This window comes from Etheostoma cragini, chromosome 15, assembly GCF_013103735.1.
Source record: "Etheostoma cragini isolate CJK2018 chromosome 15, CSU_Ecrag_1.0, whole genome shotgun sequence".
Taxonomy (NCBI): Eukaryota; Metazoa; Chordata; class Actinopteri; order Perciformes; family Percidae; genus Etheostoma; species Etheostoma cragini.
In genome coordinates this window covers 5,609,520-5,636,740 of record NC_048421.1, presented here as the reverse complement: position 1 = coordinate 5,636,740, position 27,221 = coordinate 5,609,520, and the positions used below count along the sequence as shown (strand labels likewise).

The following is a 27,221-nucleotide window of genomic DNA, read 5'->3' as shown; positions in this document are numbered from 1 at the left end:
ATGGCAACATAGTCTAAGCAGTGATAGTTTTCAATGTAAGCAGGGCAGAACAGGGACTCATTTTTGCGACCCTGAGCAGTTGTTAGAAAGGCTGCTGAAGAGTTGTTCCACAGGAAGCCACAGATCATTGTAGTGTGTCCTGTCTTTGTCTCTGCAGTGTTTGCTGACAGACAGCCACAAACATGAGTCACAACGAAGGTCACATCTAAGCGGCTTTTGGCTCAACCCTTAATACATAAACAGGATAGAGTGTATCTTTCAACACGTTATGCACACGTTTCAGTGGCACAAAGTAAGCTCTGACTTTTATTAACCTCTGCCACATTTTTATCCCACTTGATAACAGTGACCTGCAATTGACTTAAACAATGAAGTTACATTTTCACAATATAAAGGAGCTGGATAATCAGAGCACAAATCCGTCAGGAGAGGTAATGTGTAAGTACTCCGTCATAGCAATGCTGCCTTTTTTTTCATATTTTTTCTCGGATGCCCAGGCTCAAGTATCCTCAGATGCAGCTCCTGAATTATTAAGCTCCAAAGGGTCTGGAAATGACTTGGTCCTGATGAGGTAACCAGTGACCTTATCAGCCCCCGTAGAGAAAGTGTACTTGGTATTTTGTGGTAAGGAGCAGTGAAATCCTTTTGGAAAATGATCCACAATGAAAAAAAACATCTTCTCTTTTATAACCTCCTTTCATCTCTGTCATAATGTGTTGACGATGTTTCGTTGAGCCTCATGCATTCACTGGGCATGAACTTTTTTTTAAACCTTTTTTTTCTTCCTTGCACAGCTTGTGAAACCTACAAGTCTCCTCCTGCAGGGATTAAATACCTTGCTCAAGGGCTTGATAACATTTGCAAAGGAAAGGGATTTAGCACATGGATGTGGACTTGAAGCAGCAACCTGTCATGAGAGCTCCACAGCATGAATGCTATAACTGCAAAAATGCAAATAACTGTAGACTTTTATTGACATGCTGCAGCTTTACGGCATATCTTGACATGCTGCAGGTTTACAGCATATCTGAGAGCTTAAAACACCTCTAGCACTCACACTGGCCTTCACCTTTGGCATGCAAACACATTTTAAATCGAGCCACATATGTGTTCAGGTGTATCAAATTCAGTTGTCTGCAGAGTGAAGCTGAACTAAATTGCTTCAGTTAAATTGTGTTGGGTGTCAGTTGGGAAATGGAGAGCCTTACAGAGTCTCTTCCTCTAGATGTCTTTAATTGTGTTCCCTCCCTTCTTACTTCTTTGCCTTAACCTTTTTCTGACAGGATTAATTAAATGCCTCTCCAACAATCAGCTGCATGCCAGAGGAGGGAGTGGGCAGGAGGATGGTTTGATGGTGTGAAAGTGTGTGTGTGTGTGTGTGTGTGTGTGTGTGTGTGTGTGTGTGTGTGTGTGTGAGAGAGAGAGACCTTAAACCTTAGTCTTTTTTTCCCTTTTCAGGACCCTCCCTGCTGCTGTGTCTTAACACAGCCAAAAGCCCTGAGCTAGTCTGTCAGAGCAAAAGCCAGGTGTGTCTCCAGAGTGCTGGGGTGACATTCACCCAGCGGCTTTATTTTTAAAAACACAAAGCCTGGGTATCTCCACAAAATGTTTAAGATGCAATACATTATGTTTGTGCTTGTGAAGACAGTACCGCTTTTAAAAAAAAGGCGCTGCCCTGTAAGAAATACTCAGACTTATTCTTTTAACAGAATTCTTCAGACCATGTGTCCCCACAAAAATGAATGGAAATGGTTAAATTGAGACAGTTTGGCTGTTTAGCTTAAAGTATGCTTAAATTCACCCTCAAAGCCAATGAGCACAACCTGCATTCTATGGTAGGATACTGTACATTAGATTTAGGTCTACATATTTTGGTTTCACTGAGGTAACAATGTGCAGTCACAGTTCCAATGAATTATCCTATATTGACAGAAATAAACGGGGATTAAAAACGGGGATTAATGCTTTTGCTGTTTGGTGAGCATAGGTCATTCATGAACTTTGTCCAGCTGGTTCGGTGTTGATCGATTTCCCCTGCTTCCTTCCAAGACGTTGATGTCGAATTTTGCCTTGACAGACCTTTTCCAGCTGTTTCTTGGTCTTCCTGGTTTTTTTTTTCCTTGCGGGTTCCAGGTTAAGGCCTGTCTGGTCATGTTGGAGGGAGGTTTTCTTAAGGTGTGCCCGATCAAGCCCCTTTCCTGCTTTGATTTTTTAGTTTCAATTTGTTCCTGTTGTGTGGTTTAGCAAATCTCTCTATTTGTAATTGTGTCAGGTCAGTCAATTTCCAGGATGTGTCGTAAGAACGGGTCAATGAATGTTTGGAGCTTGTTTGGAGTTTGTTTGCTTTGGTAGTTCTCCATATTTCTGCCCCATATAATAAAACTGATTTGACATTGGAGTTGAAGATGCAGAATTCAGTATTTGTGGAGATGTATTTTCTGTTCCATTGGCTTCCGTATTAGAGAGGCTGTTCTTGCCTTCGCTATTCTTGCTTGTATGTCTTTGTCACTACCTCCATCCTTCCCGACAACGCTTCTCAAGTATGTCTATATGTCCACTTCTTCTAGTGCATCTCCGTCCAGTTTAACTGCTAACGGCTTTAATCTATTTGGTGGTTTATGCTCATCACCTTGGTTTTTGTGTTATTGATGTGAAGTCCTGTGGTAGCTGCAATCTTCGGTGTGTAACAGGAGGACTATATCATCGGCAAAGTCCAGATCTTCTAGGTGGAACCACATCGCCCATTGAAGGCCTGGGTTTTGTTCAGATGGGTTTTGTTTATAATCCAGTCAACTGCCACAGGGAAAGGAACAGGGGACAGATAGCAAACTTCTGTCTCTATTGTGAAGCTGTCTGTGAGGTTTCTATTATGCATCAGTCTACAGGATTATTGTAGATACAGCTGCTGGATGATGGTTGTGAACTTCTTTGGGATGCCATAATGGGCCATGAGTCTCCATAAATTCTCTCTGTCTAAGCTTTCAAATGCTTTGTGGAAGTGGAGGAATGTGAGATTGAGAGATGTTTTCCATTCCAGGGTCTGTTCCATGAGGGTGCGGAGGGTGGCACAGTGGTCGGTGCCCGATCTATCTTGATAAAGCCTGCTTGTTTTTAATCCAGTTCTTTTCAGTCTTTTCGGAACAATCCTGCTTAAAATCTTCCCGTGTACGATGCCCCTGTAGTTGTTACAATCTTTCAGGTTTCCTTTTTTTGGAAGTTTCACCAGGTATCCCTCTGCCCAGTCGCTTGGCCTTCCATCCACCCAGATGTTTCCAAAGAGTTGGTGAAGGGATGTTGTTGCCGTTTCTAGGTCTGCTTTGATGGCTTCTGGGGGTATTCCCTCAGGCCCTGGTGCTCTATTGTTTTTCAGTTTTTGGATGGCTTGTTGGTATTGACCTGTTGGACTGGAGGGATGTGAGCCGGTTTAGTTGGTAGGGGGCTGTTCAGTATGTCTCCAAAGTGCTCGGCCCAGCTCTGGTCTTTTTGTTTAGTGAGTGTTTTTCCATCTCTGTCTGGTATCGGCCTATCTACGCTTTTGTGTTTACCAGCCAATTTCCATGTTGTGTTGAGCTGCTGCTCCTTCTGCTTGGGTTGTTAGGTTGTTAAATGTGTATATATCTTTCTTGATGTTCTTTTTAACAAGTTTATTTGCCATTTGGTAATCTTGCTGTGCTTTGGCTTTTCCAGTTCTTGTGCGGCTATTGTTAAGAGTGTTTGTGCACCGTTTTCAAAGGGTGATTTGGAATTTCTCTTTTATGTTCTGATCTTGTTGAAGGCTAACATCATATCTGGTGCTGAATTTTCTTGCCTAATTTGGGAATTTCTTGAGTTTTAACCAGAGAGTTCCCATTGGAAGAGGGCGGTCTGCGGAGACATCAGCTCCTCTTTTCACCCTGACATCTAGGAAGGATCTCCTGAACTTCTTACTAATACATATGATCAATCTGGTTTTCAGTTGTATGGTCCGAGGGGACCCACATGGCTTTTTGCACTTTTTTATGTGGAAATACGCTATCTCCTATAACTAGATTATGGAATGCGCAGAGATCTAAGAATTGTTCTCCGATATTGTTCATATCCCCTAGACCGTGTTAATCCATCATTTGTTCTTTGCCCGTGTTGTCTTGACCTATCTTGGCATCAAAGTCTCCTGTCAGAATGATGATGTCTTTGTTCCTCTGTTTCTTGATGACTTGCTGTTGTACATCATAGAAGTTGTATTTGGATTGCTGTAATCATGTTTATCTATTAGGCAAGTGATTGGCCCACCTTGCTTCACCAGAACCCTGTTTGCCAGTGTGTTTCCGGGTAGGTCCAGGCAGGCCTTCATGGCTACCATAACAGCCTTGGTGGCTCAGTGGCCTCTTCACCCTGCCTGGCAATCCCGTACTCATAGTTGTTACCGCCTCTCACAAAGGGTGCGTGGGGTTGGACTTTGAGAGGGGATTATTGTTACAAATCAAATTAAACTGGATGTCACTATTTGGACCAGAATGACTGTGTTTTCTGTCAGTTCATTATAACCTTCATCTAATTCAGTGACTGTATAGAGCTTGCAGAGTTCAATGGAATTTTCCTGCTGCCATTAAATAACAATAAAATAATGATTGCGCATTAGATCTGACATTCAAGAGCCCAAAAAACAAAGTTGGCACCACACTCTGATCTTTTGATGCAAAACAAGCCCATGCACCTGACAGCCTTTTGAAAAATGTAAACCGCCTCTCACGCTCTTCCTCTCTGCGAATCCAGACATATACAGTGCCTTGCAAAAGTATTTGGCCCCCTTGAACTTTTCGACCTTCTGCCACATTTCAGGCTTCAAACATAAAGATATAAAACTGTACTTTTTTGTGAAGAATCAACAACAAGTGGGACACAATTATGAAGTGCAGCAAACTCTCTCCAAAAGTTCTGTGAGGATCTCTGAATGATCCAAAGTTGACCTAAATGACTGATGATGATACATAGAATCCACCTGTGTGTGATCAAGTCTCAGTTTAAATGCACCTGCTCTGTGATAGTCGCAGAGGTCCGTTTAAAGCTCAGAGAGCATCATAAACCCACCAGGAAGGTCCCAGATACGGCTGTGGAGAAGTTTAAAGCCAAATTTAGATACAAAAAGTTTTCCCAAGCTTTAAACATCCCAAGGAGCACTGTGCAAGCGATAATATTGAAATGGAAGGAGGAACAGACCACTGCAAATCTACAAAGACCCAGTCCCTCTAAACTTTCAGCTCATACAAGGAGAAGATCAGAGATGCAGCCAAGAGGCCCATGATCACTCTGGATGAACTGCAGAGATCTACAGTTGAGGTGGGAGACTCTGTCCATAGGACAACAGTCAGTCATATACTGCACAAATCTGGCCTTTATGGAAGAGTAGCAAGAATAAAGCCATTTCTCAAAGATATCCATAAAAAGTATTGTTTAAAGTTTGCCACAAACCACCTGGGAGACACACCAAACATGCGGAAGAAGGTGCTCTGGTCAGATGAAACCGAAATCAAACTTTTTGGCAACAATGCAAAAAGTTAGGTTTAGCTTAAAAGCAACACAGCTCATCACCCTGAACACACCATCCCCACTGTCCAACATGGTGGTGGCAGCATCATGGTTTGGGCCTGCTTTTCTTCAGCAGGGACAGGGAAGATGGTTAAAATTGATGGAAAGATGGATGGAGCCATTCTGGAAGAAAACCTGATGGAGTCTGCAAAAGACCCGAGACTGGGACGGAGATTTGTCTTCCAACAAGACAATGATCCAAAACATAAAGCTAAATCTACAACGGAACGGTTCACAAGCATAGCCAGTTGTTAGACTGGCCAAGTCAAATCCAATGAATCCGATTGAGAATCTGTGGAAAGAACTGAAAACTGCTGTTCACAAACGCTCTCCATCCAACATCCCTGAGCTCGAGCTGTTTTGCAAGGAGGAATGAGCAAAAATGTCAGTCTCTCGGTGTGCAAAACTGACAGAGACGTACCCCAAGCCACTTACAGCTGTAATCGCAGCAAAAGGCGGCGCTGCAAAGTATTAACTTAAGGGGGCCGAACAATTTTGAACGCCCAAATTGTTTTTGTTTATTTGTTAGAGTTTGAAATATCCCAAAAATGTCGTTCCACTTCATGACTGTGTCACACTTGTTGTTTCTTCACAAAAAATAGTTTTATTTCTTCATGTTTGGAGCCTGAAATGTGGCAAAAGGTCAAAGTTCAATGGGGCCGAATACTTTCGCAAGGCACTGTAACTCACCTGGGTAAATTATAACTTGGTCACGGGTTTTAAATCCATTTCACTGTAGACTGTAAACTACCACATTCGCAGGGAATGTGGTAGTTTCTTTTTTTCTTTTTTTTTTCTTTTTCTTTTTCTTTTTAAATCCAAATGGGGAATCTGATTCCATGCCACAGCTGTTTTATTTCTCTAAGTGTATTGGACACCCTGTCAGCTGGTGTTAGAAACTGTAAGGCCTCCAGAGTACACAAGGCTGTGCGAGAGTTGTTTCTCACAAAGTCTGTGCAGTCAGCGTCTGAATCCATGCTGCGTTGTGCTGGTTGCTTCCAGAGGAAAAAGCAGAAAGGTGATGAAACTATTTTACAGCAAAACAATTGTGTAACAGGGCGAGCTTCTGCATGACGACACCACAAAACCCAGCCTCTTGGTTGCTGCTTCAGTGGTTTTCTGCTGTCCCACCTTTATTCCCACCAGATGTGACAACCAAGTACAACCAGCAATTCATTATTTAACACTCAAAGCTGTTCTGCTATCTACACAACTATAATTTTTACATTTTCTGATACACATATCACCACGTTAAAAACATAAATAACGTGACTGGGTTAGCTTAGTCAGAGAATATGCCCGCATGTGGAGGTTTTAACGTGGACGCGGGTTCAACTCCGACTTCCGGTCCTTTGCTGCATGGCATTCCCATTCTCTCTCCTTGGGAAATAAGGACTAACATCATGTCACAAAAAATAATCTAACATAAAGTCATTTCAGCCTGCTGCTGCTACTGCATCATTATGTTATGGCTTGGTGTTTTTGTCCTATTTTATTGTTGTAGTCTGTTTTCCTGTGTTTATTTCTCTGCCTGGTTCTGTCATGTCTTGTGTTTTTTGTAAGGGATTTTTGGTCTTGTCTTGTATGTGTTATGTTTCCTGTTTTATTTTGAAGTCTGGTCTATGTCTCGTTTTGTATTTATTTCTACTTCCTGTGTTTTCCCGCTTCCGTGATTACCTGATGTTTTCCACCTGTTTCCCAGCCCTCTTGTCACCTTCCTCTTGTTCCCTCGTTACCTTCTGTATTTAGTCTTTGTGCTTTCCTTGTCCTGTGTCAGATCATTATTGCGGTTTGCATCTGTGTGGTTAGTCTAGGTTATCCTGCAATTTGCCTCTTGACTCATTGTGGCTATAAAGACTCAGAGACACATTACCGATTTGATGATAGCGTGACCATCAACTCTGTATGTACTATTTTCTTCAACATTATCGCCACATCATTCAAATACTAAATATGCCTTGTAATGTTGCTAAACATTCAAACCCAGCAGCAACATGCACTTAAATCCAGGGGGGGGGGAAATTACGTAATTTCAGTTCCTCCTTGGAAAAGTTATAATTGACTTTATTCTCAGACATCATAAGACTAACTGGTCTCTAGCTTTTTGTTCCTCTTCGGTCACGCAACTGATGTTTCAGTAAAGCACAGACTCCAGGAAAATAATTACATGACACTTAACATCTTAATTTTCCATCGACCAGTATTGCATAAGGAAATTTAAACGGACTTGTGTGTGTCTTTAATCAAGTCCAAACAGGCTAATAGGCACTTCATTACCCCGAGTACCCAAGTGAGCATGACAACGTGCTAATTAAAGACTGGCTCATGTCCTTTATTAGAAATTTTTGACATAAGAGGATGTCTTGACTATACCCCCAGTCCACCTTTTGCGTGTGCGTGTGTTTGTGTGTGTGTGTGTGTGTGGAGGTTTAGTCAAAATATCCTCAGTTTCTCTTATATTGCAACCCCTGAGGCTGTGTGGAGGTCTGGCATTTTCAGCTCGGAGGGCTCAGCTGAATGGATGTTTCTATGAGACCTACTAGCCATTTTGTGTGTGTTTGTGTGTGTGTCGGTCTGCCTGATGGCCAAGTCTCTCATCTCCATATAAATGGCCTGAGGGAGAGGGGATGGTTTCTATTTAAACATGAATGTGTGTGGTGTGCTATTCTGGGATTGAGCCACAACTATCATCCAGTGCAATCATCCCCAAAAACATAATCATCATCACAAGACTTCCATGACTGCTAGTGTGTGTGTGAATATATATGTGAGTGTTTTAGTGGTGAAGAGATTTGCATGATGTTTGAGATGGTGAGGTAATGTGTTGCTGCTGCTGACTTCTGGTTAACGTTGCACAGCTAGCTGACTGAACAGGTTACCTGTGCTTGGCTCATATTCACACTACAGATGGCTTGGTTTTTTTCTTTTCTTTTTTTCATTGGGTTGCTTCTTGTCTGTCCCTCATTATTACTACCATCCATGTTCCACCCCAATTAATAATGAAATAGGATAATAGCAAGCAGTAAACAGAAACTCCAGATGAGAAAACAGTGCTTCCCAAATGGGTGATATGATAGACATTTCCTTTTTCTTAACAATCTATACATGTTTGTGAATAAGTCAGCCATGATTTAAATCATTTGTAAGGCACCGGCTGTTTTGTGATCACAAGAAAGTCTATTTTAACAGTATTGTGCCATTTTTTTCTCCAAAACCAGTAAGGACCTGAAAACTTGTTTTTTTATTACTATAAACATTGGCACTGTAGTTTATTTTGAGTCACATACACAATTCTTGCTGCTGCAAATTCTCAATGCAGCACCAAGTGTGTGAGCTGGTCCGTGGATGTTGAAGTCAACAGTCTATTTTGGAGATTTCATGTCCCTGTGTCTCTTGCTGTATATCTCTCTCCATCTTTTCCTGCCTCATGCTTTATTCGCAGTTTCTTTCTGTCCCTTGCCTTTTCTCTCTGTCACTTCAGATAAGGAGGGATTTCCGGTTTCTCCTTCTCTATCTCTCTGCCGTCTGCATCTCAATCAATGTGTGCGTGCGTGCATGACAGTGTCTGAGTCATTCTAAATCTGGATGTGTGACCCAGAAAATGATTCATAAAGCATGTATATGAAGTTTGGTTTTGTTCCATCTATTCTACAGGGGAGGTAGACGAAACCACATTAATACTTTACTCCTTTGGTGATACAATGTCCAAATAATCTCTGGCATAAACTAAACATATAAACTAACTTTTGCAGTTTTGTTTGGTCTCTTTGGAACACTGCGTCATATTGTTGTGGAATCTTGCTGCTTATTGTCAAGCCTTTTTAACAGCTGACAAATGGTATTTAAAGGGAAGGTATTTTTCCCATTTTGTTAAATACACTTATTTAATCTCTTGCTAAGAGTTTCAGAAGAGACCACTCCCTACGTGTAGGTTATTGTAATAATCCGTACAAAAACTGAGAGCAAAAAAATATTTGCCTAATTTATGTTTGGTTCTTATGTGCTAAGTGTCATGAATGTTAGTGTCGGTATGTTCAGTTGTTCCTTCTCTTGTCTAGTGTTACTTCCTGTCTTGTGTTTTCCCACCTGTTTGATTGTTCTGCCCTGCCCTGATGTGTTCCACCTGTTGTATCAGCTGTCCCTTGTTAGTCTTTGTTAGCCTTATGTTTAGTCTCCGTGTTTCCCTTGTCTTTTGTTGGATCATTTTTCCTGTTAGCGTGTTTCTGTATGTCACGTTCTGTCGTGTGGTGCTGCTCGTCTTGTAAGGTATGTTACCGGTGTTTTAATTAGGCTATGTTCATGTGGAAATGATATGAAGAAAAAACGCAAAAGTGGCGTTGTAATTTCACTTTTTTTTCACATTACGACAAGTGTTTCGGGGAGGAAATCTGCATGCATATGTTGATGCAAAAGTGTGTCAAATTTAATGTAGTATGCACACCAGGCAGCTAAGTGGCAGTGTGAAGCACTGCAACACAACACCACCAAGTCTGCACACCTGCGTGTAATCTTCCTTCTACTTCTCTACTTAGTAGCGCCAAACCAAAACATGGCAAAACATTGACAGTGATTAAGGCACAGCACCCACGGGAGCAGTACCAATATCCTGAGCCTTGCAGCCCTTCAGAGGAGGGTGAAGCAGACCATCCTCATCCCGCTGCCTCTCGCTCCCGCTTTCTCTTCATCCATAACGTTGGAGCCAACTCTGGCTCACATGAATAGCCTACATATGGCCATCAATCTATAACAACCTTATCCACATTGTCAATCATTTCAATATTGCGCCATTAGCCTACGTTGAAAATCTTTTGGCTAACAGAAGCCTACTATTTCTGTAGCCTACGCTGTAACGTGGAGAGATTTTAAGATTTCCAATCTGAAGGGTGGTTTCACTTCTTTGCGTTTTTTTAAGCCCCAAAAAAGCAGTTGCCGTATAAACGATTCATATTTTGACATTTACACACAAGCGTTCTTGTGTAAACAGGGCCTTTGTCTCCATGTTACTGGTCTTTTTGTACCCCTTTGTATTTTTGGAGACTTTTTGCCTGTGACTCCAGGACACCTTTTGTGTAGCTTTTTCTTATTAAATCCTTGAATGCAACTCTGCTCTCGTCTTAACTGCATTTGGGTCCAAGCCTTGCTAATTTATGACAAACCCTGACAAATAGAGGTTAAAATGATATGAGTGCTCAAATATATGGAGATGAGCCACAGCCGTGTGCTCTCACAAAACATCAGGAATAATCAGTAGTTTGTGTCTTCTACCCCGCAATAAAGAGATCTCTCCTTCTGTCACTCTTCCACTTTTCACATAAGCATGCAAATTCAGGTGAGTCAATCATCTGGCGGATGTTATCACTTGTCTCTACCGGCATGCCATAAGCTTTAACAGCATTCATACAACTTCAAATAAATCATGTCTCTAGTTTTTTTTAAAGCTATGAGTTCTTTTACTGTGAAAATAAAGTCAAATCATCACACTGTAGCTGCAGATTTTCATGCAACTAACACAAACGCAACCTTTTCTTAGGAGGAGCTTCTGTGCTCCATGGCTGCAGGTAAAATTGGATTAAAAACGTCCCTTGGGACCATCTTGAACGTGTTATGCACTTTTGGAAATTTGGTTGCAAGTCACAGGCGTCTCTGGCATGGATTACAGCTCATATCTGCACCATTGCTGTGAAGCTTCCAAAACCACAGAGGCATTGTGGGACTGTACGAACCTCGGCTCGCTTCTTTCTGAGGACTGAGGCTGCTAAAAGAAATGCACGGAGATAACTCAGATGTTTAGTACATCTCAGTCGGCATGCAGAACAGCTTTTCACAGCTGCAAAGGGCTGCCGCCCATGATTCATGATCTAAATTTCATTAAAAAACAAAATTCAACCCGAAACCAAAATGATTACAAGCGCCCACTTAACACAACAGTGATATGGAGATTCATTGCAGTCAAAGCTGGTTTAGAAGGGAAGAGGCAAACACAAATTCATTGTCCACCTCCCATAACAAGATGACAGCCTGGAGCTTCTCTCATTTCAGGACAAGACAGTTGTTTTTCTGTCAAACCACACATGAATTATGTACACATCAGCGATTTCATTGATGTCATCAATGACTTTATTTGTCATGCAAAACAGCACCTCAGCCAATTTCCACATCCCTTCAAAGGCACCATCTTGTATATTGTTGTCATAGGACATCTTTATCTGTCTTCAGATTAATTGGGCTGTCTTGTGTGGTGTTGACTGGATTCGTCTCTAACTCGTGCTTTGTTTGGGCACAGACTTCCAGGCAAAAAGCCTTTTGAATGTAAATGGAATATGGTGTAAACAATTAATTAATCAATTACCTGACCCCTTTAGTGTTTCTATGTACAGCACACAATGGAAGAGTACAAAAGGTCTGAGACATCAAAAAACAATAAGGTGCGATTCTGCATCAACAGTTTGAGCCTTATCCACAGAAGAGGAGAGACTTGGCTTGTTATAACACCAATGTGGGACAAATACTCCCACTCAACTCATATAAACAATAAAAACCGCCACTGTTGTGATGTTAGCCATTTGAACATTTAATTATTTGTCTGCTCACAGAATCTAACGTGGTGGTAGATCACATTAAATCTCTGCAACAGCGGTCTGTGACTTCCAGTGTTTGTGTTGTTGTTCAGTGTCTCACAAAAAAATAGTAAATCTGTAATGCAGTACATTTTATGTTTGCTTTCATCAGGCATATCCTCGTACCTATTTCAAACTCTATTAATGTCCATTGTAATGACTACCAGTCACACATACTGCATGTTGGAAACACAAATTCACATTGACATAGCACCATCCCGAGATTCCATTCTACTGTAACCAAAGAAGATTGCCCACATTTTGACTCTTTCTGAATGAAATGACATAAAAAGAGGAAAAAAACGAGTAAGTGGTTGATTTAAGGAATTTCATTCAAAGGTATCATTGAATTCAGGAAGCAACGGCTATTGTTTTTGTACGATCCACAGTATGTGTACAGTGGATCAAAGTCAAAGCAGCTTATCTAATGTGCAGTATGTAACAGACAAACTTCTGGATTTACATATGATTTACATACAGTATGTTCCTGGTGTTCATTTTCTCTGGTCACACAAACATTTAATTTTCATTTGAAAAAATGGAATACAACACTATTCAGTTGTTCGATAACTTAGACCAGGTGGGCGTAAAAGCAAAAACTGTTATAATTTAGGTGAGAAAGCTATGGTTCAGGTCCAGTTGTCCAGGTCACTGCCAGCAGCAGTGGTCACAACCTCCCAAATTTCAGCCAGAAAAGGAAGCTGGATTTTCAACATGAAAAGAATTTCAAAAGTTTGAGATGCAGCAATGTGAATAAGAATCATCTCTAAAAATGAGAAGCCAGAAGAAGAAAGAACACCTTATCTTTTTAACAACTTATCTAATCACTCTTTGTTTGGTCCAGTAATGGAGCCACGTCCTGCAAAGGTTTCACACTGCCATGTGGAAAACAACTTAAAGTGCGCCCTCCGTCAGACAGACAATCCCACGTCATGTGTCATAGGTCAAAGTTCAAACATTCACTAAAAACGTCAGCAAGAAGTAACACTAAAAATGGTGCTGCAGAGCCAAGCCTTGGCTGAGCTCACAGGACAGATTATTATTTATATTATTTTTTGGAAATTTGGGAAAGTACACACACTGGGTCATGTCAAGCTTTTTTTCTTGGAGGTGAGACAGTTTTCTATTTTAATTCTATATTGTTATGTGCCATTTCTTTGGCTTGATGTCTTATAGTATAAAAAACCAGGATGACTCAAGTTACCAGACTAGCTGGAGCTCTTACGTCCCTGTCCCGGAGAGCTGGCTCTGCCTCTCTTGCTCTGTGATGGCAGCTTGCTCATCTTGTCCTTAAGGCCCTTGAGGTTGTACAGCCTGCTAAAAGTGAAGCTAAATGGAGCACTGGCATCTTCCTGCCAACGTGCTTCCTGCGGTGATGCCGTCTGGTTGTGGGAAGGGGGATGGAGCTGCGCCTCTCTGTTAGAGTGTATGTGGCGAAAGGAGGCTGGGGATTTGGGGTAAGGATGTTGATTCTGCGACTGGCCAGCTACCGTCCTGCTCTGCGCTGCTAGAGGCTGTCGAGAGAGGAGGCTGTGCTGGCCGAGGGGGGCTTTGGCTTGCTTCCGCGCTGTTGCAGACCCAACAGCCCTCACCGTCACTGGAGGAGGGGGCGCGGATGGCGGTTTGAGAAGGGAAGAGGTAATATCCAAGACCTGGAAACTACTGTGGAGCGACTTGCTTCCTGCCTGGTTCAGCTGACGGCTTCCCCAGGGACGAGGCTGGGTGGCTGAGAGGGGTTGAGGGGGGCTGGATGGTCGAGAAGGGGAAGACCCTCCACTGTCTTGCTGCTGTCCTTGAGGGGTTTTCGGAGAAGTGTGCAAAAGCTAGAGAAAGACAAGAGACTGGAGATAAGAAGAAACGTAGAATGTATGTGTAATGAGGTATCAAAACATTTGACTGAGGTTTATTATAACTCCAATGTCTTAAAATATATTGTATTATGTTCGCGTGCTGGCTTATCTACATTGCAGTGTAACAAATTTTGCACTTCCAAATGCAGTGCCGAGCGATGGAAAAGAGAACTACTTGGGTGTAATTGTGAGCTCTGTTTAATTGCTGCTCTTGTTAATATTACACGACAGAACGGAGTTAAAACATGCCATCAACACGTCTGTACACTGACTTGTACAGACTATTGTTAGATAAAAAGCGTAGACTCAGTTCAACGGTGAGCGAGTTAAACCTTGGCATAAATGTGAAACCATCAATCTTTTACCGATTCATCACTATTGCATCGATGTGACTGCGTGCGGCGCCTCATTAAAAGGTTTTAATTCACACACAGTCTCCTTGTTCAATAATGAACAAGTATCGTGTGCTTCAACGTATTGTTGCTCTGCTGGTGCAAACTCAACAGACCTAGACACACAAACAACAAATGGTAAACTTGCAAAATACACTGCATACACAGTTCCGAGAGAGATCATGATGGATAATGCAGTGAGGGAAAACCTAGCATGACTTTAAAGGTAATTATTATCTGTCAAACTTGATCATTTCAACGTTTTAATTCAACGTTAGCTAAGCAGTGAAAAGAGGTCAATTAAAGTACAAGTTTAATAATTTGAGAAATAACTCTTGTTCAGATTTTCTCAGCATTGGATTAGAAGATTGATACCACTCTAGTGTCTGCATGAAGAGGGTTGGGCATCGATTTGATTTGAACAATTCTTACTTTGATTGTTCTTTACGATTACGTTTTCTTATTGATTTTTGATTGCGATGCAATTGTTATTTACAGTTATAATAAAACCATACTTTTGAGTGCCGCTCACTGTCCCCCATGCCTGCAACACAACAAGAGCCTCAAAGTACAGCAGCTGCAATGGAAACCCAAACTTGTGTGTATTAAATTTGGAACCGATTATCAGATTCAAAACCAAATTTTCCAAACGGGTCCAATAAAAATTGACTCCATTGAAATCATAATTATTTTTTTTAGGGTTTTTCCTTTTTATTTAGAACAGCTGAAGAGAGACAGGAAAGGGGGGAGAGAGTGGGACGACATGCAGCAAAGGGCCCTAGGGTTGGAATCAAACCCGAGGCCACTGGCAAGGGCTTGGCCTACATGGGGTGCTCGCTCCACCAGCTGAGCTATAGGCCGGCAAGGAAGCAAATCAAACGTTTCCTATAAAGCTTAAATCCATCATTTTTAAAACTAGTATTTAATTTGGCATGGTGCACTGTGGTGAAATACCGGCAATCCCAATTATCAGTGAATGGAGAAACTTTTATTGTTATTCAGAAATGTTTTATCACTCAATACATTAATTTTCAGACCTTAAATCTAATCCAACATCAAGATGAAATATCTGCACAAATAGTATGCTTGGTGCTGTAAAAACGCAAAATGTTAATAGCATTTTTAAAACTGCTGAATGATGATGATTTGTCTTCCTTTAGCTCAGGTGAAATACTGTCACTCCCACTTTATGAAATATAAAGATGTACACTAGGTCCCCTTTAAAAAGTGGGTAAACTGTGCTTACCCTTTACGTCACTGGTGTACGCTGAACAGAATACTGCAAAGTGAGTTAGAAAATTAAAGAAAAGTACAAATAATTTGAATTAGATTGCCTGCACAGTGGCTTCAAGAGCTATTTGTGATGATGATGTGGGGAATTACTTTGAATATGAAGATGCGAACCTCCGCCACCTTCATTCATGTTCATACCTTCTGTCCATCAGTCTCTGTGGTTGTCTGGGGCCTGTCTCTCTTCTCCACACTACTGGGACCTAATGGCGCCATGTCAACTGCCTTCTCTTTGTCTGCTCTCTTTCCCTCAGAAGATGCTTTGTTTGGTTGTAGCGCCTGACCTGTCGGCAATTGCTTTTGCTCCGTTCTTTCATTGGTTAACTCTCCTGGAGTCATTCCTCCGTCGACCGCTCTCCCTGCTGCCGAATGGTTCTGAACCATCTTTCTTGTCAGGGCTTGGTGTTGGGCATCCTCGTTTTTTTCTACTGTCTCTGTCAAATCTTTACCTTGTTTAAAATGGTCGGTTGTTCTCTTAGCTTCCTCGCTGCCTCTCCTCTCCGTCCCCTGGTTATCTCCCTCTGTCCCCTCTGCCACACTCAGTTTCCTCCCCTTTTCATCCTGTTCTCTCCCACTCTCTTCTTCTTTTGTGGTTTCTTTTTCCTCCACCATTTTAACTTTCTTCTCAAGTAAAGAAGACGAAGAAGAGACTCTAGCAGGCCTAGACAAACTCTGTGTTTCACTGCTTGAGGTATTCCTTTCTGTAGTTCCTAAGGTAGCAGCACGAGTGTTAGAATTTACGTGTGCAGTACTGTTGGTGATGGTTGTATCATTAGGAGTCTTTGTGTGTGTAAAGCAAACATGCTCCTCTGTCCTCCCGTGGTTGCTGGAAGCTGCTCGCTCCGAAACAGCCTCGTGGATAGGAGAGTCGTTACATTCGTAATACGAATCCTCTGAGGTGGTGGACCAAGAGTCTGCTCTTGGTGAGAAATACTCGTCGGGCGTAGGCGTTCGAAAGTCTAGAGTGTATGGCCGCAGATCCGGCTTGTGAGTTCCTGGGTCTGGGGTGGGCATAAGTGGAAGATACCCATCTGGAGTTGGAGTACGTATAAGAGCTGTGAGGGAATGTGATTCTCTCTCAGGCGTCATCGAACGTAAGTCTGGCATGAATTTTTCGGGGAGACGTAAACGCAGGGGTCCTTCAGGTGTGTGTGTGCTCCCACGTGCTTTAGGAGTTTGTTCTTGAGAGCTGCCATGTGTGTTATGTTTTGCAGTAGGTATGGTGTCTGTTGTGTTGTCTACGTGGTGTGCCAGTGTGAAACTTTGATTACCTTGTGTGTCTGTGACTGATATGTATGTGCTGTCAGTAGCACTGTCTCTGGATAAGTGTGTGGAAGAAACAGGAGTGTGTCTCGAAGCTGTTATGGAATCCACAGTCTTTAATGTATCTATATATTGTGGCATCAACTCACTATATGATATTCTCTGAGGTACATGTGCTTTCGCAAGGTATGTTTTGCCTTCTGTCAGACTCTCACTTTTTTCACTTGGTCCTTTTGAAAACTCACAGCCTGTTAAAGCTCTTTCTGGAGCCTTTATCTCTTCCTGTAGTGTGGCTAAACAGTCTATCTGTGGGATTAATTTGCAGTCTAACAACATCAAAGTCTTGGGCTCGACATCTTTTAGTATTATTTCTTGACTATTCACACTCTCTGCTATTGGCGCATCAGCAATGAAAACATCAGACTGCTCTTCTAGGTTGTTTCCAGCAACAAACTGCATTCTTGCAATGTCATCATGTCGTCCAACTACTTCATTCTTTGTCTCTTGGAAAGTCCCACTCTGTTTTTGCCATATAACCTTTTCTGTGTTCTCTGCATCTTTCTGGGCTCCTGTCTTGCTTCGACTGCTGTTTGTTGTCTCATGCACTTTTTCTGGCAATGTCTGTGCCAAGGTTGCTGCCACGGTTGCTGCATCGGGCTCACTGTTGACCGCGCGTGGCCCTATGCTGGCCTCAGGCCTCCTGACATCGTACTCCGGCAGCTTCTGGCCATTGCCCATGACTCCGCCTTTGATAACCAGCTGGAGCGTACGAGGTTTAGGGATGGGGGGGGTTGAGTTCAAACATGGGGATGATGGGGAAGACGTAGGGGGAGGATTGAGAGTTGTAAGAGAAGAGGTGCAAGGAGGAATGGAGGAAGAAGAGCTGTGGGAAGACAAAGAAGAACAGGAAACTGGACTTGTGCTTGAAGTAATGGAGACGTGATTGTTTTCAGAAAGGGGAGTTGAACTAACAAACGGAGAGCACGTGGCAGAGGTAGAAGAGTAGGACATGTGGTGGTTGACGGTGGGATTCTGGATGTTAGTAGTCATTTCAGGGACGTTCTGTGGCTTTGATTCTGTATGTGGCAGCACCGTCTTCGTTTGTGTCTGTAATTCTGTGTTTAAGTCAGCGGGACACATGTGTGAGGCTTGTGTATTACTCGGCTCCAGGATGTGTGACCTGTTACATTGTGCATGTTGTGTGTTTAAATCACTTTCTTCTTCTTTTTCAGTGCTTGATCCTGGGAGGGTGGTGACAGTTTGTGTGGTGTGTGAAGGCCTCCCATTGGCAGGAGTGGATGCTTTGCTGTTAGATTGGCAAGCTGTGTGTGCATTGAGGGGAAGTGTGGTGTTTTGGCTTGTATCTTGGTTGGCGGGTATGTTTGAGTGACGTTTGTTCTCAACGTTGAGAGTCTTAGTCGTGTCTTTGTCAAATTCACACTTTGGTCCAAATGCAGGTGATTTCTGTACAGGTGCTTCTGCTTTACCTTTAAAGTCCCCAGGCCCTGCACTGACTTGTGTTGGCTGTACTATGCCTACCAGCGACTCTTCAGCCTTTGTTGTATCTTGTGCTAGTTGAAGTTTATTCATCTCCTCATATTTAGCAGTAAACTGTCTGGGCTTGGCGACTTCTGGCAGGGTTTCCTTAGGCATGCTGAATGGACTGCTAAACCTGATTGCTTGGCTGGTTTCAAACATCTCAGATCTCTGTAGATGGACCTGATTTGGTTTTCTGGCATCACGAATGTTAATGAACCCAATAACATCACTGGGGGGATCAGGTTCTGGCCAGGTGGGCAGGTATGACATCAAGCATGCTTTCTCTAGATTGGTGAGGCCGGGGTGGATGGAAGGAGCCTCCTGTATTGCTTCTTTGTTAGCCCTACTCCGCCTCCCCTTCTTTGTTTCTGGGTTATTGGAGTTTTTCAGATTTTGGGTCTCTTCGGGTCGAGCAGAAGTGGTGGGGCTGGGGTTAGCTAAGGTAACCAGGGCATATTTGGGGCTGTTCAGTTTCCTTGCAACATCAGCAGAAAGAGGGGCTACTGAGACTGGCTGTGGGATGGCCTCCAACTCAGGTTCAGGCTCCAAGGCAACTTTTCGGAGGTCAGCCAAAGTGGAGGTTGCGTAGAGGATGCAAAACAGCCTGTCGAAGGCTTCCACTGCCTGGCCTGTAACCACGGTGATGAGATTTGTGTCCAGCCGCGATGCCATCCAAGTGAAACTACAGAACATACACCAAATACAAAGTTAGACTACTTTGAAGTAAAACCAAGACATTGCCTTACAAAGTTCATTGAAAAATAAACTGCAATAATTGAACCAGGCTTACAACTGTGGCAGCTACACACGTATGTGCACGGTGAATACCGGGCAGTTAACCTGAAGTGCAGAGCCAAAAGTAAATGCATAACTGTCCAATTACTTAGGGAATGCACAGTAAATGCATTTGTTTGTTGTACATTGAATACATTTATAACCTGTTTGTCTGGTGGGTAAAGAATGCTACGGAACATGAACGGTTGAACTGTTTCTTTCACTGTGTCTCTCTTTTTCTCTTTCTCACACTCTCATATTTCTCTACATTTCTCTCGCTCTCTCTCTCTCTCTCGCTCTCTCTCTCTCTCACACACACACACACTTCACTGACCTGTACGACCCAGACACAGCTTTGTCTCCATCAATGAACATGAATCTGTGTCCCATTCGCCCTGTGACTTTGGTGCAGGACCGAGTGTGGAACTCTCCCCCATCTGAACAGCGTACACGAAGGTTCTGTAACACACACTGATAGATGTCATATCTTCTCCAGATTCAGAGCTAACTTTAGAACCTGGAACCTGTGTGATGTGGAGTTGCAAAACAATGACAATTTTCTCAAACTATGCTGATGTTTTTGTTGTGCACATCTAACCCTAAAAATGAGATCTTTTAACAAACTGTAGTCTTTATGTGTAATCCACAACTGGTTAAATAGAAGTACTTTTTAATAAAAACCATGTTGCCATACTTAGAGAACAGGAGCAGTAGTGTACCACTTTCAGCCCTAAAATTAAGCACATTGCTCCCCAGTTTAAACTGCTGACAAATAGACATACTACCCCCAATGTATGTTACTTTTACACAAACATGGTGTTAAGTCCCATGGATTCTCATTTAACCTCTATCTTTTCTTGATAAGAGTGCTGCATTGCATGGTCAATTGTCTCGACCTTCGTTGGTCTGTGTTGGAGCTTGCCTGCTTTACTTATCTCTGTCTGACAAACAAGGCACATATACTGGTAAAGATACTTCTGTATCAGGCTTTCCTCAGATTAAAACCTGGTGACCGGCAGGGCTCAGGTCTCTGTCCACTGAAGAAGTTTGCAAAAATGCAAAAAAGATTTTTGCTTCTTGCGTGGTTGTTGTGAGTTTAGATTCATACCATCTCATTTGGGGAGGGCCTTTGCGTACAATGAAAGACACAACTTTATGAGCCACGTCTGTACGGAGGGGCCAGGTTGTGAACAACGCAAAAGGCAGCCAACAAGTTATATAACCAGTTGTCTTGATGCAGCAGAATATTCCTGGTGTGGCTTGTCTCACAGTAGAAACATTCTTTTTCTTCCCTCCTTTGGTCACACCCTTAACTCGTTTACCCTCAGTACATTCCTTTGGCCAACTGATTTGATAAAATCTGCAAATGGCATTTCTCTTCTATTTAATTCCAGAAAGAATTTTATGTGAAAAAACAACTAACAAACACACTTAAATTGCAGAGTGTACAGAGCTCTACAGAGAACAGCATGCAAACTAACTGAGACACTGTGGATTTGTTCATTTTATAAAAAATACTCTCAGTCCACATCGGAGAGGGTCAACGGTCACTGTTACAGTTGAAACCCCCCTCAGACTGAGGACTAAGAAGAATCTGGCACCTCTTTGCCAAAATACTCATCTCGCCACTTATATGCTCCTCCTCCCATTCTGTCTATCCAATCCTCCACCTACTACCTCTCGCGCACAGTGAAAACTCACATTTGTCACATCTGTTGTCAACTTTTTCTGCGTATCATCCTCAATTTAGCAGCCGAGACTTGAGTCCCCGACATACTGGGAGAGCTTGTGTTAGCTGCGTATCACTCTTTCTGTTCATAACTGCCACTTGTACAACTGTACCCTAGGTTGTCACATTTTTGGGATGTCACATAGTAACAAGATTCTGTCAGAGAATTGTATAGTAGGATACAGGGAAATTTAATGGGCAAAACCTAGTGCAGACACGGTACAGGACCGAGATTAGGATACATAATAGTTTTGTGGACAATTGTACTATAGCTCTAAGTATGCCAGCTGTCAAACCCATCTTGTTTAAAACCCTGGATCTCTTTGTTAACACAGCATTGTGAGCAAGTGAACCACACAGCAGCTTAAACAAATAAGCATCACTTAAAATGATATTCGCTCTGACTACAAGTGTCAACATGTGACGCCTGCAGAACCGACTTGGGTTAAAATAACAACTGCTTTGCATGTATTTCTGCAATATTTCTACATGCGGTGGTACACCTGTACTAAAAAATATTGTACAAAATTGGAAACCTTTCAGGTTTGCACACTGTACTTGTATTTAGGGCCAAAAACCTGATTGAGACATCCCTGAGAATTTAAATAAAAACAACAAAATACCAGCTATTTCAAAAAAGCAGTTGCAATGAAAATAAGGCCTTGTTATTTTGAAAAACTGAGACATTTCCTTTTGTTTATGCCCTTTGTTCACAGGCAAATGGAGAATTTGCCTCTGAAAACGAGTCTTTTTAAAAACTCCGGCCAGAGTCTTTGTTTGCACGTTTGCATGTAAACTCAGACAAACTGAGGTTTAGGCAGCCGAAGAGGTGAGGAAGAGAAGAGAGAAGAAGTGGTTCTGGCTAACGTGGAGCTTCTCGTTACACTGCCTCCTAGAGGTTTTGCATGTTCTTGATGGCATATATACACGAGTCCGTGTAACTAAACGCTTTTCTGAAAACTGACAGCTGTGCACAATATTATTTCTGAAAATGGAGAGGTTGAAATGTCTGTTTATGAAAATATCTGCCCAGGTGTAAACGTGGCCTAAAACAGGTCTAAGACCTCATAGCATTATGCAAATCCATGTGTGTGTTTCTAGTAACATCTCTGGAGGTCTCCTAAATACAGATTTCTGCTGCTTTAATGTATCACTTCCAAATACTGATCCAAATCATTATTAAATTGGAATTTGTTGATTAAAAAAAAGTGTAGCAATACTTAATAATATTGAGGAGGCATCGTAATATTGAATCAATTTGAATTGACAGGATAATTGTAATCAAATCGTGAGACCAGTGAAGATACGCACCCCTATGGCATATCAGCTACACAAACATTTTTATAGGCCGACTTGGCAGCTTGATCAAAAGATTTAGTCAAGAATACAATTCGTTGAAGATAGCGTTGTATTCTGTGTAACTTAATTCTATGTGTCCCAACATGTCTAAAATGTGTTTTAGAACTTGTGTTTTTCATGGTAACCGGCCAATTATGGAATAAAAACTTTCAAAGTACAATAATAATCTATGGTACAGTGCCAGCTGGGAGGTTTTGCTGGTTGTTATTGAGCTCTGTTGGGTGTGTGTGTGTGTGTGTGTGTGTGTGTGTGTGTGTGTGTGTGTGTGTGTGTGTGTGTGTGTGTGTGTGTGTGTGTGTGTGTGTGTGTGAGAGAGAGAGAGAGAGAGAGAGAGAGAGAAAAATAGAGAGATCAATAGAGAGAAAGAAAGAAAGATGATGGCATGTGCCATCATAATGAAAAGCTCTTGACTTCAATTATTCGTCATTCTTTTGTTTGCTCCACAACAGAGCCTTACAGATTTTAGTCAAGTTAGGGAAAATTAATCCTTTTCTGCATTTATGAACATGTGACCCCCCCCCCCCACACTATCCAAAGGTCAAAGATTCCCTCTATGTTAGTAAAACATTTACTCTATATAGAAGTGGAACTAGGACATTTTATCCTTTCACAATTAATAATGAACTTTTCACTGGTTGTCATGACAGACGCTGATATGTCTTATTCAGTCTGCCCAACAGCCTGATCTAGAGCAAAATGTGACCAGATTTCTATGACATTTAGCCGAAGGAATAATGTTACAAGATAAGTTAGTGCAAAAGATATATAAGAATCCAGTTAGAAAATAACCATGGATTTTACTAAGCACACATTTACTCCAGATTGATTATGGTGGATTTGGATTTTTTGACTTCACTTTAAGTACAACTAATATTTGATGCTAAACATCAGAGCGGCGTTGACTCACCTTGAGGTGTCCTGCATGCATGTTGGCTCTCTGACACATGGAGAGGAAATGAGGTAGTGCTGTGCGTTCCAACAGGATGTAGACCGAAACCTTCCTCTTGACACCAGCATCTAGCAAATCTCTGAAGATGTCGACATCAGTGAACACGTCCATCACCACGGCTATTACCTGGAGACAAACACACACAACTTAAATTACACATGTGGGAAAATCCCTGTGACATACATGTACAGTATATGTCATCCATACACAGTTTATGCATGCAAGGAAGTAAATACATGCTCACACTTTATATTACGTCACAGTAGGATCAAGCCTCAGGCTAGGGCTGGGTAATACATCAGTATTATATTGACTATATCCAAATTACTGGGGATTTTTCATCAAAAATATTATTGTGTAAATATTGTGAAAGTACCAAATGCCAACTCTACAATATCGCTGCAATATAGATATTGATGTATTTGGTCAAATATATCGTGATATTTAACTTTCTCCATATCGCCCAGCTCTACCTCAGGCGGGACATCACTGTGAGTATACAGTTTATTCTTTCCTGCCAAGACAACTAAGATTTAAGTTGTTCCACACGTTTAAATAAAATCATCACACAAGCTTTCCAGAGCAAACAAAAATACTCTAGGAAATAATTAAGGAAGTTAGGCACATTCTCCCAGGTCTCCAATGATCGGACCCATATATCTTTTTTTTTTGTTGGAAGCTCTTCAGGAAAATGCACATTGGATGTTTTAGTCAAGTAACACTAAGAACAGTATGCTTAGAAATAAAAACATGTCACATAAACGGGTGTCTCTGGATGAGTCAGCTGCATGAACTGACATAAGCTCACACTCTAGTACATGATAATGCACATAATCATGCAAATATACAACCTAAATGACCATGTTAGTGTGCGGCACTTCTTTTAGTCCCAGATAATAAAACAGTTTAATCAAGTTGCACTTTACTCTTCACTGTCTCATTTGGTCATCAGACTGTACTCTGACTTCATACTGACTGAGAGCCATAACTGCTCATGGTAACATTATGTCAACATTACAGTTAATCTTTTAGATGGGTAGAGTAGGTCTGGGAAATTAACATACCAGACATGCATTCATGCATAAGCAACACAGGAGAGCACAGACACAGCACAGACAGACTAAGATACAAATATCAACTATCTAAGCCTATGTGTGTTCTACAGACAGAGGTAAAGAGAGATTCGTATTTTCATTAATCAAGTAGGCTATCTCAAATAAGGGGAAAATGCCTTCAACCCCATACAGCCTACACATATGTTTAATTGGTTATTATTTTTATGGGTTAGGCTATGTGAAATAAGTTACTTACTGAGAAACTTTGGGATATAGGTCTAGTACTTCAATTTTTTTCTTAACTGAAAATGAAGGCTTAAACATAGACCTACAGGACATTGCAAATAGTGGGCCAACGTACCTTTTGCGCCTGCGCAATCATTTTTCTGACAACCTCTTTGATGTGTGCCTGACCCTCTAGGGGTGGCTGCGCGTACACAGTAGTGCGCGTCACCCCCCGATAGGACAAGCTGTCTGGCCAGCCCAAGTCCATCTGGGGGATGGACATGTCCGACAAGTCGGGCCAGTAGTGCAGTGACAGCGGGGGCTCGTCGTCTTCGGCATTCTCCAGGAAAAGCTCCGTTCCCGGGTCATAGGGCTTCACCGCCTTGGCGAGAGTTTCCAACTCCGGGTCCGAGAGGAAGCCGCGCAGGCCGCGAGCCTCCAGGTACTTAACAAACGCCTCGCGACCATCCAGCAGGAAAGTCTCCAGCGCGAGCCGCTGGTCTTCGCAGTACAAGAACTCCGGTTTGGACTCGTGCCTCCGCGGGTTCACGTGGTTATCGTCCAGGCACTGTATCTGTGACAGAGCCATGTCTCCAGCACAAAATAAGGAAACACTTTAAAACTTTAAAAACCCACCAAGTGTCACGGCACAGTTCCTCTTCTAAACCTATGTTCTAATTGTTCCTCTGTGGTTTACACAGCTGAGCAGTTTAGCTCCATACTTGTTACACATAACTTCATGTAGTCCCCATCTTCGGTTAGCCTTGTAATTCCTTTCACCGGCCATGATGCATTAACACCCCGCCATGTCATTCGAAGTGTCAATGAAGAAGTTGACCGGCCGGAGAGAGAGTGAATGAGTGACACCCTGCTTACGGCACCGCCCGACAGGTGTGACCCTGACAGACAAAACGTCCACCCACACACGAAAAATGCGCACCTGTGCCACGTGACTATACGGCTTTCCTACAGTGTGTGTGTGCGCTGCGGAAAGAGAAATGAAGTGGCCGGCAGCCTATAAGTTCGACTGTTTGACAACACATGAGGTGATTAACGAGGCCATCCCTCCCTTTTCTAAACCGTATTAAATCATTAGAGGGCCAGTTCATCAAGGTGATGCATTACATGAAAACCATCAGCAGAACATACATACCTGTGCAGTGCTGTTTTACCTGTTCTGTCGCGTTTCTTGCCAGAAGGAGAGAGCTACAAACAATTTAAACAGATCAAAATGAAGCACATAATTGCTTGCAGAAATGAAAAAAAACAAGATGAAGAGATTAGGATGGGATTAATGGGATCTAAAACCATTAACTGGAGGAAACATACCATATACTTGTTTTTGTTTATTTATTATTGAAACTGAAGATTCCAGTCTTCCTAACCTCATGTATAAAAGTACTTTGTACATTTATTTGTGAATCTTTACATAAAGGCTGGTTAAGTTGATGAAGTACTTAACTAAAACACAGCAATGTTTGGTGCATACACAATTTGCAGGGCTTTGTTCACTGTGTCAAGCCACAATGTAGTCAGTTGCCAAGTGACTCCAAGGCACATTTTGTGTTGGTATTCAGGAATGAAACCATTTATCATTTGGAAGTGACTAAGCGTACCGTTTTTTAAACTAAAATTACATGTTAACCCACCCAGGGCATCAAAACTCACATTTGAACTCTTAGTTTGACGTTCTGTAGAACCATAAAAGCACTTAATGTGTCTCAGAGCTTCAATTAAATTCCCAGACTTGATAATACTGAGAAGTTAGTTTTTGTTTTTTTGTTAATAGTTTGTGCATCCTCATGAACTGCTGCTGGTCTACATAAAGTATTTACAACACTTCCGTGAAAAAAAAAAAAAAACACATGACAAGTAACATCTGAGATCCATACAAGACTCAACAAGGCTCACAAAAACACTAAGAAGAACCAAGTTAAATTCACGCACCCCTTCACAATGAAAGACACCGTAACAAGTCTTCTCAGTAAGCAAACAAATCAAACAGAATTGAGGTTCTACGACTTACTTTAATAAGCATATGTGAATTTTCAATTACTTAAAATAAGTATAAACTCACTTATGATAATGTAATGATAGCCTCATGAAGCAGCCTGCTTTGGTCTCTGCAGTTGTGTGTGATGTAATTACATGTCGTTAGATTATAAAACTGGGACATAAAGAGATTACAAGAAAGGCTGGGGGGTGACATGTCTATTACTATGCAGTAAGGAGATATTATAACCTGCCGTTCACTGTGACGTATTCATCCGTCAGTATGTCTGCACATGCATGTGTTGTCGGGCTAACAGGGAAAAGGGAAAAACCTCTAGGGAAGTGGTCAAAGCTTGTGGTAAATGTTTGTTGCACTGACAAAGTAACAATCTGATTCAAGCTGTCCTAGTTGGGATGTTAGTTTTGCTGCAAAACTTTCGCATCCATCAAAACTCTAGTGTTGGTTGAAATAAACACATAGTTTACCAATTTACATGTGAAAATATGTTGTCTAAAAAAAATACACGCTAAAAGTACAGTTTTTTAAATGGAGTTTGGTTGGTGTAGCGCTAGCTACTTTGTTCCTGTTTCAGGGAAACAGAAAGGTCTAAAATAGGTTTTA

General features: G+C 41.9%; 1 protein-coding gene and 1 long non-coding RNA gene across 4 annotated transcripts; one reads left to right on the top strand and one right to left on the bottom strand.

The window, feature by feature from the left end:
• The first annotated feature begins 1,226 nt into the window (after window positions 1-1,226).
• LOC117957543 lies at window positions 1,227-15,238 on the top strand. Its single transcript, XR_004659532.1, has 3 exons — window positions 1,227-1,237; window positions 5,071-5,074; window positions 15,144-15,238. It is a non-coding gene; the product is annotated as an uncharacterized LOC117957543 (long non-coding RNA).
• On the bottom strand, window positions 11,664-25,633 carry LOC117957505 (protein FAM83G-like). Of its 3 annotated transcripts, none has more exons than XM_034893292.1 (6): window positions 24,744-25,633; window positions 23,286-23,453; window positions 19,625-19,749; window positions 15,856-19,198; window positions 15,671-15,703; window positions 13,750-14,023 (listed from the first exon to the last, which is right to left on the bottom strand). In XM_034893292.1, exons 1-5 carry the CDS (start codon window positions 25,194-25,196, stop codon window positions 15,674-15,676), a joined length of 4,119 nt encoding a protein of 1,372 aa, XP_034749183.1. In that variant the 5' UTR covers window positions 25,197-25,633; the 3' UTR covers window positions 13,750-14,023; window positions 15,671-15,673. The 3 variants fall into 3 exon arrangements, with proteins under 3 accessions (XP_034749181.1, XP_034749183.1, XP_034749182.1); XM_034893291.1 differs by having other exon boundaries at window positions 13,755-14,005; XM_034893290.1 differs by lacking the exon at window positions 15,671-15,703 and having other exon boundaries at window positions 11,664-14,005; window positions 24,744-25,632.
• Between the last annotated feature and the right edge of the window lie 1,588 nt (window positions 25,634-27,221).